Here is a 13,294-nt window from a genome sequence, read left to right on the forward strand (position 1 = left end):
GGTGTCCTTAAAGGTTGGATTTTACCTAATTTTTTAATTAAAATGATAATGTATAATGATGAATTTCCAAAACATGATTTTTTTTATTCCTCTTTTTAGTCAACTTAAGCATGGAGACGTAAACTCATGAGCACCACTGTGTACTATATGTGTACAGTATATATGAGAATATATAAATATATGTGGGAATGTACAGACATACTAAGTTCATACTATACTTCAGAAATGTGGGGTTTTTACAACAGCATTTTATTCCAAGGAAACCCAACAAACATATAGCACCAAAGCATCTAAACCACTGTATATATGATATGTTATCTGTATTTGCATTTGAAAGCCTTCAGGCTTAAGAGCTTTGCTAATATTCTTCTTGCAAGGACAGCTTCCACAAGTTTCCCTCTCATCACCTCTCGTCCTTACTATTACCTGATGAGCCTCTTTTCACATTAATGTTCTTGTTTTCTTTACATAGAAGTAGCTAAAAAAAGCATAAACATCGACCATTGAGATTTTTTCACAGCTAAACTTATTCTCACAACTACATGTTGAAAAAACTCATTCCATTAATGTGAACATTATTCAGTTTTTATCAGCTTTTATTGAATAACACAACAGCTGCTTTTATAAAGGGATTGGTTGTGTGGTGATATAATACAAATACTAGAAACGGCTCACATAAGCGATAATAAAACAATACTTTAGGTGTCCTAAGTAGCCAAAAAGAGAAGCTGTGTTCAAATTGTCACCTGTTTTTTTTAATAAAAGCTTGTGGGCCAATACATTTGCAGTATAAGCATTTCAAAGGCTAATGGATTATGTGGCAGAAGAGGTACTTTGCTGCCAGTCTGATCCAAAATAGTCACTGCATACGTTTTCTATTGAACAGTAAACAAGGTGCTGAGCAAAGCATGGTCACAACAGCCACAAATGCACACACATACAAGACACGCAATTACACAAAAACACATACAAATAGGCATATATGTGTACAAAGAGGGCTAAAGGTTTTTGTGTTCAATGCTGGCTACATGTTTACAGAAAAACACTTCACATTTCCTGTGACTCAGAAGCTGATACACCAAGCCATTTTCTGAAAAATAAAAACAGTATACAAAAAGGATTATAGCAGACTTTTCCCACAAAGCTATACAAATGTCAACTTCATTCATCACAACTGACCCATTTAAATTATGTGAAGAGCACAGAAGTCATTTGGAGCTTTAAACACATTTTTACTATGACACATTTGTGCATTAAACTGTTTTGCTGTTTACAGTTATTGAAGCAATAAGAGGCAAGGATTTTATCTGAAAATACAACGTGTGGATGTGAAAGTGAACCCTGTAACACACAATTTACCAAAATAAATTTGATATACCTGCAGGGAATCTTCTCCACTGTGTCCGCAATGGCATTTTTGGTTCTGGTAAAAAATACATTCTTACATGGTGTTTAACAGATGAGTAGAGAGTGAGAAAAGGGACGCCTGACTGTTTCTGTGTCTGTTTAGAAGCTCTCATACTTGCTGAGGGAAGCTGAAAAGGCACTTGTCAGATGGTTGGATGGAAAGAAAACAGCTGGCTGACTCAGACAGGTAAAGATACACATTGAGACATGAAAAATATTCATGAGGTTTTTCCACTAAAATGGATCATAAATGTTGGAATGCATATAGAATGAGTGTACGTGTGTGTCAGAAAGTAGCCGAGTTAGACACTGTAACTGCAGAAAAACATAAAAAAAATTATATTTCGATCATCTAATCAAACCCCTCTGCTTCCAATTCTGTAGTCTCATATCATGTTTTTCCTCCTCAGCTTCTCTTTTCACTTCCTAAAACACAGTGATGTTCATCATTCGTTGGCTACTATTCCTGCAGAGCTATGAATGCAGGGCTCAATGGTCTTCTAAGCCCCCAACATCGACGTCCAGGCAGCGCTGCGACCGTTGACTTCAAGGCACCAAACCCTAACCTTAACAGAGTTAGGTGCCTTGCCATAACACTGAATAGGGGGGCATAGTCAGGGTGTAGTCAGGGCACTGGCTGAGGGAAGTTCAGCCCTGGTTACCATGCAGGTTACCGTGGAGGCTGCTGTGGAGGTTACCGTGGTAGTGGTTGGTCCGATTCCTGGGCAAGTGGGGGGAGGTTGACATGAAGGGGTGGAGCTGTGCAGGTCTGCTGCTGTGTGAGAGATAGGCGAGCTTGAGGGGTGAGGAGAGATCTTCAGAGAAAGGAAGAAGAGGGTGAGAGTCATGGAATAAAGGAAGAAGGCAGCAAAAGCAGTGGGATGATAAAACAAATGAGGGGTGGCATGTTAATGAAGGTAAAAGGAGGGAAAGGTTGAAACAGAAAGAGAATTTGTTTCAACTCCGGGTAACTTGTTTTTTAACAGTGTTTTTTTTTTTGACTGGAGGTTACCAAAACAAAACAATACAATTCAGCACAAAAGTTGAATAATAAAAAGCCTATTATAAGTTATTTTTACAATATTTACCTAAAACTTGCAGCAGCCTTTGCTGAATTCTTCTTCAATTCTTCCTGTCATTCCCCCAGTAAAATATACTTTTTAATTCATGTGTGTGCAAGGTGCTGCTGAGTGGACTATCTGTATTTCTTACTGTAATTAAAAAATTTAAATTGAAAAAAAGCACAATGACATACAGGGTAAATAAAGGTCAAGTTACAGTTACAGTTAAAGAGCTTTGAGAGAGTCTCATAAGAGCCTCTCTGATAGTCTGATGCACCTCACAGCTCAAACCTGCCTGCTGATTAAAGCTTTAGTGCGTAGCTTTTTTTATATTAATGAACGTCCGCTACATTCAAGCCATTGCAAAAGGAGTTGATTCAAAGCTATTTAACACTATCAGGTTCACAAAACACTCAAATGCTGTCAGTCAAACATGTTATTAACGGCGTTAACGCAAACCCATTTTAACTAAGTCAATTTCTTATTGCGAGATTATTGTTCTTTTTGGACTAGCCAACTTTGTAGTTTAATCACTTTGTGATTAATTGCAATTAGCTGTGACATTAATGCAATTAATTGCGATTACATATTTTAATTATTTGACAGCACTAATTTCTTAGCATGGCTTTTTTCAGAAGATCATGTCTTCTGCTAACTCGAGTGAAGATACTGAAATTACCTCTTCCGAAGAGTCCATAATGTTTTTATAATCGTCCGTGTCCACTTTGGCCACTGCATGGAGGAGGGGTGGAAGCTTGTGTGCAATAACGGAAGGCTTGTGTCATGTGGATGCAACAACAGTGGTGTTGTCAAACAGAAACTACGCACTATAGCTTTAATTTAGACCCACAGACACATACCTGGCTGTTCTGGGGATCGTGGAAGGCCTGGTTACGAGGGGAGAGACGGATGCAGTCGTGTGCTGTGGTTTTCTCAGTGCGTGGAGCACTGGGGTCACCATCATCCACACCATTGACTTTGCACCTCACACTCCTTACACACAGCACCTGCAAGGCCACAGCAGCAATTACCTGACATCTCCAGGAACAACAACCGCCATTGTGTTAAAGGTCCATTGACCATTTTCATGTAATAAGATAAGGCAACAGCATTTGACAACCAGGCTAGAAACAGATCAGGTCAGAATGTACACATTTTGGACAGTATACTCAATTTAAAAGTTGTAGTCTCATTCAAAGATAGTTATAGTAAAGCCTCTATTTGCTGATTTTTTAACATCTCTCATATTGTTCTAATGACATAAGTTTTGTCTTTTAGAAAAAAAATTAATAAATATTGTTGCAGTCTATTGTTGCATTTAATTTAATTTGATATTCCTTTGTTGACTTCCCCTCGGCCCTCAGTGGAATCTCCGCCGCTATCATAAGTGTTGTTTCATTTGTCTGAAAAACTAAGGGGAACTTTACTACCTTTGGATGGAACCATGCTAAGCTAAGCTAAATGGCTGCTGATGTTGAACAACATGACATGACAGTGGTGTCAAAATTCTCATCTAACTCTTGGCAAGAAAGCAAATAACTGTATTTCCCCAAATGTTTAACTACTTCTATAAACTTCGCCTTTATACAGTTTTTATACCTAGAAGATATTCAACCTACTTTTCTAAAGCTCTGTCTGAAGTTGTCCGACAAGAAGCCATACAGCACCGGGTTGGCACAGGAGTTGGCGTAGGACAAAATGACAGCAAAGAAGTAGATGCCAGCTGTGGCGCTGGACTCCGGTATAATGACCACCAGATTAACAATGTTGATGATGAAGAACGGCAGCCAGCAGAGCACAAACACCACCACGATCACCACCACCATCCGTGTCACCTTGCGCTCTGAACGCCGACGCTTGGTGAAGCCCGCCCGCACCCCTGATGACTTCATCTGCACCATTATGATGAAGGTGAAGAGGTTAAATATGAGAGTGATAATGATGAAAATGATGGGGGGAGGGTATTGATTATTACGGAAATTATCATTATGTCGGTGCAGATTACAGTATGAATTTATACACCCACACACATACCGACCTTGATAACAATAAGTAGGTAGCAGAGGCAAATGATGAGCAGCGGTCCCAAGAAGCCCACTGTGGCAGTGTAGAGAATGAAGGCTGTTGACCACACGTTCTTTGGCTCTGGCCAGTTCATGTTGCAGGAGTTAAATGTGTCCTAAAAGGAAAGGAAACCACCTGAGTAAAATGAATTAAAAATTCAGCCATTATATTGCTCAGACAAGGAGGGAGGTAAACATTGGACTTGGAACAACCAGCAAGTAGCCTAAAAAGTATTGTGTCCTGTTTTTATTAAACCAATGGTCTTTAGCACTACAGCACGGCATGTTCATTAACAAAGCAACTTTGTCAGAAGTGACGTTCTCCACCTACTTTTGCTTTACGCTGTAACAGCAGGTTGTTACCAGCAGGTTGTAGAGAGCAGCAAGAGTCAAAAACAGTAATGTTCTGAGCTACAAAACAAAACAACAAGCTTTAAGATGCCATAACAATACATACAGCTAGGGAGAATTACAGAGGTGTGTGATACTATGTTAAAGATTATTTACAGCAGTTTTGAATTAAAATTAAAACCGCTAAAAACTGTTCTGACAGGTTTTGACGATGTGCCTTCATAATAAGTTTGATATTTGGCAGTTTTCTATGGATCACAAACACATACAAAAATTAAAACCACAAACACATCTTTGACAAAACACAAATAAATAAAAACACGTGTTGAATTACCTCCAGCAAATGTCAAAGTCAGCTTTAGTTTAACTTTTTTTCTGTAATTACATCAACAGCACCATTTCCAGTTTTACGCTAAGCTAAGCTAAAGGGTATCAACCTTCTCATCTAATTCTCTGCAAGAAAGTGAATTCAGTTTTTTTTGCAAAATGTTAAACTATTCCTTTAATTCTGATATTGCGACATGTATTTTAAGCTAATTTGCACTTAAATAGAAAGGATAGCGACCAGGACTGCAGTTTATACCTGAACATCAGAGAAGATGACCACAGGTAGGACCACCACAAAGGACACGACCCACACGGCTGTGCTCACCACCTTGGCCACGCGGGGGTGTCTCCACTTGGTGCTGCGGATTGGATGAACCACAGCCAGGTAGCGATCAATGGACATGACCGTCAGGCAGAAAATAGATGTGAACTGGTTCATAGAGTCTGCCGTCATGACCACACGGCACAGGAAGGAGCCAAACGGCCAATAGGAGAGCACGTTTTGTGTGGTGAGGAAGGGGAGCCCGATGATGTAGAGCTCATCAGCCACAGCCAGGTTCAGGATGTAGATATTGGTGACTGTCTTCATTTTGGCATAACGCAGCACCACATAGATGGCCAGAGTGTTGCCAGTCAGACCCACCATGAAGACTGTGAGGGAGATGACTGCTGTCATCAGAGTGCTGCTGCCCTGAAAGGGGACACTTTGAGTGGACAGGTTGGACGAGATGTTGAAGAGGCGGAGGTAGGAATGGAGGAAGGGTGAGGGAGTGGCCGCAGAGGATGAGTTGAAGTCTGATGCAAGGGGATCCCAGTCAGACTGGTCTACGGGCTCCATTGTGGGTTTTGGATAAGAAGATGGTGCCACAGAGTCCAGCTATAGATTTGCTTCCTCCCGTTTTCACTGATTTAGAAGAAAGACTTTATTTCTGCCATGCTTACTTTGAAACAGACACAGGAGGAGGATGAGCAGCCAACACACATCAAGATATCAGATGAAAAAAAATTAGGTCTGACCTACCTGATCTATATCTAATCTAGTGCGTCTCAAATTGAAGTGTGTTTGAGTGCCCAAGAAATAGAGGGTGACTCTGACCACAGATGAGAGCTGTGCTCTTTCATTGGAAATACCTTTCATGCGTCTTCCTCTTGCGTCATGAGGAACTCCAAAGATAGCGATATGTTGCCGTGTGTCCTACATTCTAACTGCTAAGTTTTTGGTAGGGAGTCGCATTCGTCATTACGCACTGCAAAGTCTCATCCTACTAGACACTGAGACACATAATTTAGCATGCTGTGTCGGGCGTCAAGAAGGAGTATCGTTGGGAACAGTGCCACGGCTTTTGCGTACGACTTGATTAAAAGCTCTCAATAACGCCTGCGTTATGAATACAAGCAGTACTGCATATGCATGTTATTTCCGCACTGATGGTATATCAACTCATTGCTTAATGACTTGTTGTAGCCTTCTACCAATGCAAAGTTGTCTTTTTAAATCACGCATACACAAACCTACAGTGTTGGTGTATTCAGAGAGCAAGAGGAGAACATGCTTACTTTGGCACAAACGGGAAAAGTCCAAGTCTTTATGTGATTAAATTAAAAGGAGTAGATCCTCTAAACCAAACTCCTCATTGTCAGTTCAGTCTTCTGATTCTCAAAAAAAATCTGCAATATCGATGGATGTCTTGTGTCCGAGTTTCCAATCGTGCGCTGTCCGCGGTGCTGAGCACAATGTGTCAGCAGCAGCTCCCAGCTTCTCCTTCGCCCTTTAACTTTCTGAACACAAAGCTCGGCTGCTTCTCTGATACGATGATGTGTTGAGAGAGAGAGAGAAACAGAGAGAGAGAGAGAGAGAGATTATTATACTCCTTCAGTGGAGTCGGGCTCTTCAGTCTGCTTATGACAGGGGAAGAACTAATCAAGGCAACATTTACGCAACTAATGTTTTACCTATTAGATAGCCTCCTTGTACTAGATTTTAACCCTGTAATGTTCACTCCAAGAAAAAACAGAAAAAAAAATGTTTTACAGACCCCACAGTTGTTTTTTTAAATTTAGGCCTCTACCAAATTGTTGAGATGCAGCTTGATGGTAAAAGTATCCAACACATACTAAATGTATAATGACAATTGTATAATTTAATATCTACAAATACAAAAAGAATGTTCAAAAAGTATAATTACCAAAAAAGTCATTTTACATGTATTTCATCAAAAAAAACTTCGTTCCCATTTTTACATAAAATTCCAACACTTTAAATTTAAAAACTTGAAACACAATTGTGTAACATAGGGCTTTTATGTATTTTCCCATCTCAAAAGCAACAAAACATACCCATGGACACATGTCCAACAAAAAACAAAAAAATCTGGGCATAAAGTAAATTTCAATAAGTCATAAATACTGATCTTGGACAATGACATAAATACAGCGTGTAATACAATACATTCAGCCCTTCTGAGATGACATATTCAAGAATAAAGGTCACCCCAACAAAAAATGAACCAACTATATGCAGAAAACATCAATCCTTTGGTCAAAAGTCTCAAAGAAATGATAAGAGGGACAAGTATCCTTGTATTTCTTGGCAGAATCAACCTTATCAAGGTGTATCACGCACACAGAAGGATGGACCCCAAAAAACACAACTCAGAATATAAAAAGCAAAAGTTTATTTTGCTAGCTTAATAAACTTACAGCAACAGTGTCCAAATCGGCAGGCAAAGGGAAAATCAGAAATACAGGCAATGGTCAAAATCCAGGGAAACAACAGGAATTCAGAATAACAGGACACAGTGAAAACGCTTTAAAGCTGAACACAGGGAAGCAGACGATCTCGCACTGGGACAAGGGGAAGACTGAACTCAAACACACAAGAAAGGGGAGACAATGCGACATGGGTGCAACACATTAGGGCGAGGACAGGTAATTTCAGGACAGGTAAGCACAAAGGTGGGAAAATTAACCGGAAGTTAAAACAAAAAAAATTAAAAAAAACACTAGGGGGAACAGAAACCCTTCAATATAAAACAATAACTTGACACAGGGACAGGACGCAACATTAGCTCTCCTTTGAAGGCTGACACCAAACGCCCCAGGATCCCCAGGATGTAGCCAGTAAAAGTCACAAATGAGATCAGGATCCAGTATGTTACTGGCCGACACCCAGGCTCTTTCCACTGGTCCATACCCCTCCCAGTCCACAAGGTACGGATGACCCCTGCCACATCTAATGGCCAGAGGTTTCTTACCAGTATACACGGGCCCACCATTGATCATGTGCGGAGGAGGAGCGGGGGTCTCGGGCACCAGTGGACTTTCACACGACTCATGTGGAACGTGGGATGAACCCTCATGGTGCTAGGAAGTGTCAGTCTCACAGGATTAATAACTTTTGACAGGGAATGGACCAACAAAACGGGGTCAACACCCTAACAAGAGGGTGTTGAGAGGAATCCAACAAAAACAAGAGTATGGATGGATGGATGGATGGATGAATTGAAACAAAATCGAAAAGACAGACTATTTCTGTTTGAGTGTTTCTTGGTTAAAACGAAAAAACTATCAAAACGTATATGGACCCATTTAGTGTAACCAAAGACCATCAGGGTCCAATATCTACCTATCGTTTCTGCTTCAGTCTTACTAATGCTGTCGTGTTGTAGCCAAATGCTGTCGCGTCGTGAAATTTAATGTTATGTTGTGGGATTTGCTGTCAAGTTGTGGGATTTTCTGCTGTAGTTTGCACTTGAGGGCAACTGTAAAAAACCCTGCTTCTATGCAATATTGTTCAAGTCAGACATTTCTCGGAACAGGGTTGGTATACAAGCGTCAATACACAATTCAGTCCAATCATTTCTAGTTTGCTGGTCATACTGACTGTTTACTTGCAAGTCTACATGTACATTGTAAGTTTCAGCCCTACTCAACTGTGATTGGTCAGTGCCATTTGCCAAAGCAAGTTGGATGCAGTATATACAGAGATACATATGGTTAACTCTGTTTTTTTATTTTATTGTTATTTTAAGTTATTTTGTTTTTCTTTGTGCTTGTATGTTTGTCAAATGTACTATTATGGTATATTCCCTCAAGCCTTTTGTACCACAGATGAGTGAAAAGATTGTATAAGCCTATTTTGGTTAGTACACAATGAAGTTGTGAAAAAACTATCAAAATGTATGTAGTAGTATACTTTTATTTATTTTTTATTTTTTTATTTATTTTTTATTTATTAAAATATGTTATCAGTAAAACCATGGATTTTGCAGTTGCTTGATAGGATTTTAAATGTTCTGACCCTTTAATTACATGTTCTGAAGAGACAAGTGTTATTAGATTAATTAAAATAAGCAGTCCTTTGTTTGTTTTCAATTATTGAGGGACTGGCCATCTAAACAATTGGTCAAATAACTTCAGGGCTGGCCAACAAAGGGCTTCTGGGACCTCTGAGAATAGATCATTACATTGATTTAAAATATAAAAGAAAGAAAACAATCAATAAAGAGCCCCAGCTGCCAATGTAGCTAATGCCGAGGCAATTTACAGAAAATATGGTTGAGGACTGCAGATTATGTCAAGGGTTGGGTCCATTACATCTAGTCGCAAGGTCAATGGACATGATGACATTCTGACAGCCTTCCCTCTTCAAATGAAAGAAAAGGCAATTTAGCAGAAAGTACTTTAACATTACATCGAGCATGCTCTTGTTCCTTGGCAAGATTGTGGTGTGATGAAACTGAGGTCCAGTGGAAATCTGTTCTGCCGCACCAGACTCCCACTCAAGCCATAAGCCTGCCCAGAGAAGGTTACAGGTAAATAACTCAAACTTGCAGGTCATAAACAGATGCAAATGGTACATTATGTTCAGTTTCTGATATTGTTCCATACTCCGATTTATGTAGGACGCTCACGTAACTCTTTCCACATTATCAAAGATAATGTAATGCATTTTAATTAAATGTCATATCACAAAAGGGGTGATACATTGCATTCTATAAATGCTTCTTAAAAGGTTTTCTTCCTGTCACACTATTTGTTTTAATTATGAAAGCTGCATGTCTCGTTATGTGCATCTCTAATCACCCACCCCAACCCCCCCCCTTCCCCACACACACATGCAGTCTTTAGTTAATATCTGAGTGTCAGGTGGGTAGAGAGTGGAAGGTTTATGCCCATCTTCACAACAATCCCCTGGAGTGAAGCTATCACACAGCCCGGGGGTTGACCTTACCAGCCTGTCAAACGATATCATTGTCCTGTGGGCAAATAAAAGAAAAAACGTAAAACATGGCTGCCCAGAAAGAAAAGAAAGAAAATATTATCAGTCCGAACAGGGCGAGTAGTTCTATATTTTCCTTCTCCGGAAATAAATGAAAACGTAAATTAAGCGTTGTTTAGGTGAGAGCCTATGGCTTGGTTAAAAGCAAAATATTACTGCTATTTAGGTAGACGAAACACAGGCGGCAAATTGTTCACAGAAATCAATAGAAATCCTTGACCGAACAAACGTGTGTCCTTATAAAACACACCACAATGTGAAGAGTAGTACTGTACAGAGAGTTATTCACTGTGTCATACTTGAAAAAATAAACTCTGTTTCTTTTACTTGCTCTCTCTTTAAACTAAACTAAAACCACAAAAAATGGTGATATAATTGACCTCTCTTATCCCTCACCAAATCCAGATTTGATCACATTTAAACCATTTTCCTATTGTATAGTCATCAACCAGTCAGCGTGTTCATCTATTGCTTTATGTATTTTGATGCAAAATTTGGATTCAATTGCAGATAATGTTATTTAAGTCACTTTCTATCACAGTGCAGCCTTGGAAGAGCGCTCTCTTACTGGCACACAACAGTCTTTTATTTTTAATGGCTGGACATAAGTGGCTTGTGCTGATAATTCTCAGTGGGTTCAAATTGCGCTTGTAGCCTCAGATTGCAGATGAAAGACTTACCTGGGACCTCTTGCGGAGTACACTGCGGCTGGCTGTTTGGCTTTGGTGAATCGGAAAATAATATTAAAGTCTTTTTGCGAAGGGTGATAAGTTAGAAATTCGTCCTCTTCTTTTCTGTATGTACACTATTGTGTAGCCATGACTGGCAACATTCTCACTGCCAACAACTCAGAAAATAAGAAATGTCACTTTCTGCTAAGTCACTGTTCCATTATCTTTATTGTGCCTATTATTGCCACGGTGCATCACACCCCCAACTCGCACCGTCAGACTTAGCCTACCAAGAGTCTGGGTCTGTCCGAGGTTTCTTCCTAAAAGGGAATTTTTCCTCACCACTGTCGCACTAAATGCTTGCTCTTGGGGGAATTACTAGAATTGTTGGGGCTTTATAAATTATAGAGTGTAGTCCAGACCTACTATATCTGTAAAGTGTCTCGAGATAACTTATGATTTGATACTATAAATAAAATTGAATTGAATTGAATTGAAAAATGATTCAGGTTTTTAGATTTTATGTTAAAGTTTGACTTTCAAGTTCAATTTTAACTTTTTTGGCATGTGTATTAAAAATGCAATGAAATGCTTGCACTCAGTTGCACTGCCTTACACAAAATAAAGGCAACAGGTCGATAATCATAAGGGCAAGATATTTGTTTTTTTCTAAGGTACAGGCACAAAGTGTTTTTCTACACAGTGGAACCACACACAATGACAGGGACAGGTTAAAAATGACAGTAAAAACCTGAGATAGCTGAGTGTGGCATGTCTGAAGGACACAGGAAGGGCCAACAGAGCCTTAACCCATTTACAGTCAACAAAGAAACTAGACGGATTTTTGTGTTGCTAAAAGATTTTTTGTTAGTTCAACTTTCGAAAAACATTTTTCTCAGCCTCTGTTGAGAAATGGTGACTAGATGCTGCAGCTTTTATATGGTGTAATGTCTTATCATTGTGATGGTTTGCACAAGTAGAAGGCACGAGTAGAAGGTGTAGTTAAGAATAAAAATACAGAGTTCTCTGACTTACATGGAGTGTTAATTACAAGTAATAAAATACAGTAATTATAATAGTAATAAAAGTAATGTTGAAAATGTTTTTTTAACATATGATTCCTGATTGTTGGCTATTTGTAATTTCAAGATTACCAAAACCAGAATCCCCAAAATAAATCACAGCCACTGATTGGCAGGTTCTACAGGGTTCTTACATCCTCCTGCAACTGTGGTATTTTGTTGATGTGAAACGTGTCAAATTTGGAAAAGAGAAAATTACGGGGGGGTTTTCACATCATCTGATGTCTCAAAGGGATTCACATGCCCTCAGCAGCAACAGCGAACGCAGAAAAGGAAAAAATTCCACAAAAACCTGAATACAGTACACATAGGGTATACATATAAAGTACATTCAGCTCATCACAGATGGAGACTAAATAATGGAGATCATTTTTTTACCCAATGAGAAACTGGAATTAGATCATCTTACATGTGGATGATGAAATGAAGCTGGAGCTGATTAGGTACGATGGTAGCTATTGCAGAGGAGTAAGGGATGCTATTATCTATTTTTCACTCTATTCACTATTAATAGATAAACATACAGCATATATTTTGTTAGTTTATAAAGGCCAATAACACAAGGACCAGTGGTGGAAAGTGATACAGTTACTCAAGCATTGTACTTTAGCACAGTTTTTAGGTTGATTTTCTGCTACTTTATACTTCTACTACAATTCAGAAGGAAGTACTACTATACTTTTTACTCCATTACATGTATTTCAAAAATGTAGTTACTTTTCAGATTCATATTAATAATACAAAATGTAATAGACAAATACTTTATGATGTATTATTATAGGTTGAGATAAGACTTTAGTGATCCCTTTATTAAAATTCTCAAGCTACCCAGCAGCATGTACTATGTAGTAAAACAAAATAAACCCCACTTACCAGCTGCAACATTAGTGAAATGTACATTAAGGGTTAGGGTGCATTTCCTCTCTGTTTTCAGTCACGATCACCTCCTTTTAACAAATTCTTCTTCTTCTTACCCTGTCCTGGTTTCTATCATATCTCTCTGTCTACAATGTGCCTCCATCTCCCTCACTAACCCACTTCAGACCCTCCC

At 39.1% G+C, this 13,294-nt stretch overlaps 1 protein-coding gene across 1 annotated transcript; it reads right to left on the reverse strand.

The window, feature by feature from the left end:
* Positions 1–290: 290 nt before the first annotated feature.
* LOC116704298 (somatostatin-like receptor F_48D10.1) lies at positions 291–6,047 on the reverse strand. Its single transcript, XM_032539664.1, has 5 exons — positions 5,466–6,047; positions 4,507–4,647; positions 4,088–4,360; positions 3,329–3,475; positions 291–2,222 (listed from the first exon to the last, which is right to left on the reverse strand). The coding sequence occupies exons 1-5, from the start codon at positions 6,045–6,047 to the stop codon at positions 2,022–2,024; spliced, it is 1,344 nt and encodes a 447-aa protein (XP_032395555.1). The 3' UTR covers positions 291–2,021.
* Positions 6,048–13,294: the final 7,247 nt, after the last annotated feature.

The sequence above is a fragment of the Etheostoma spectabile genome, chromosome 2 (genome assembly GCF_008692095.1).
Source record: "Etheostoma spectabile isolate EspeVRDwgs_2016 chromosome 2, UIUC_Espe_1.0, whole genome shotgun sequence".
Lineage (NCBI taxonomy): Eukaryota > Metazoa > Chordata > Actinopteri > Perciformes > Percidae > Etheostoma > Etheostoma spectabile.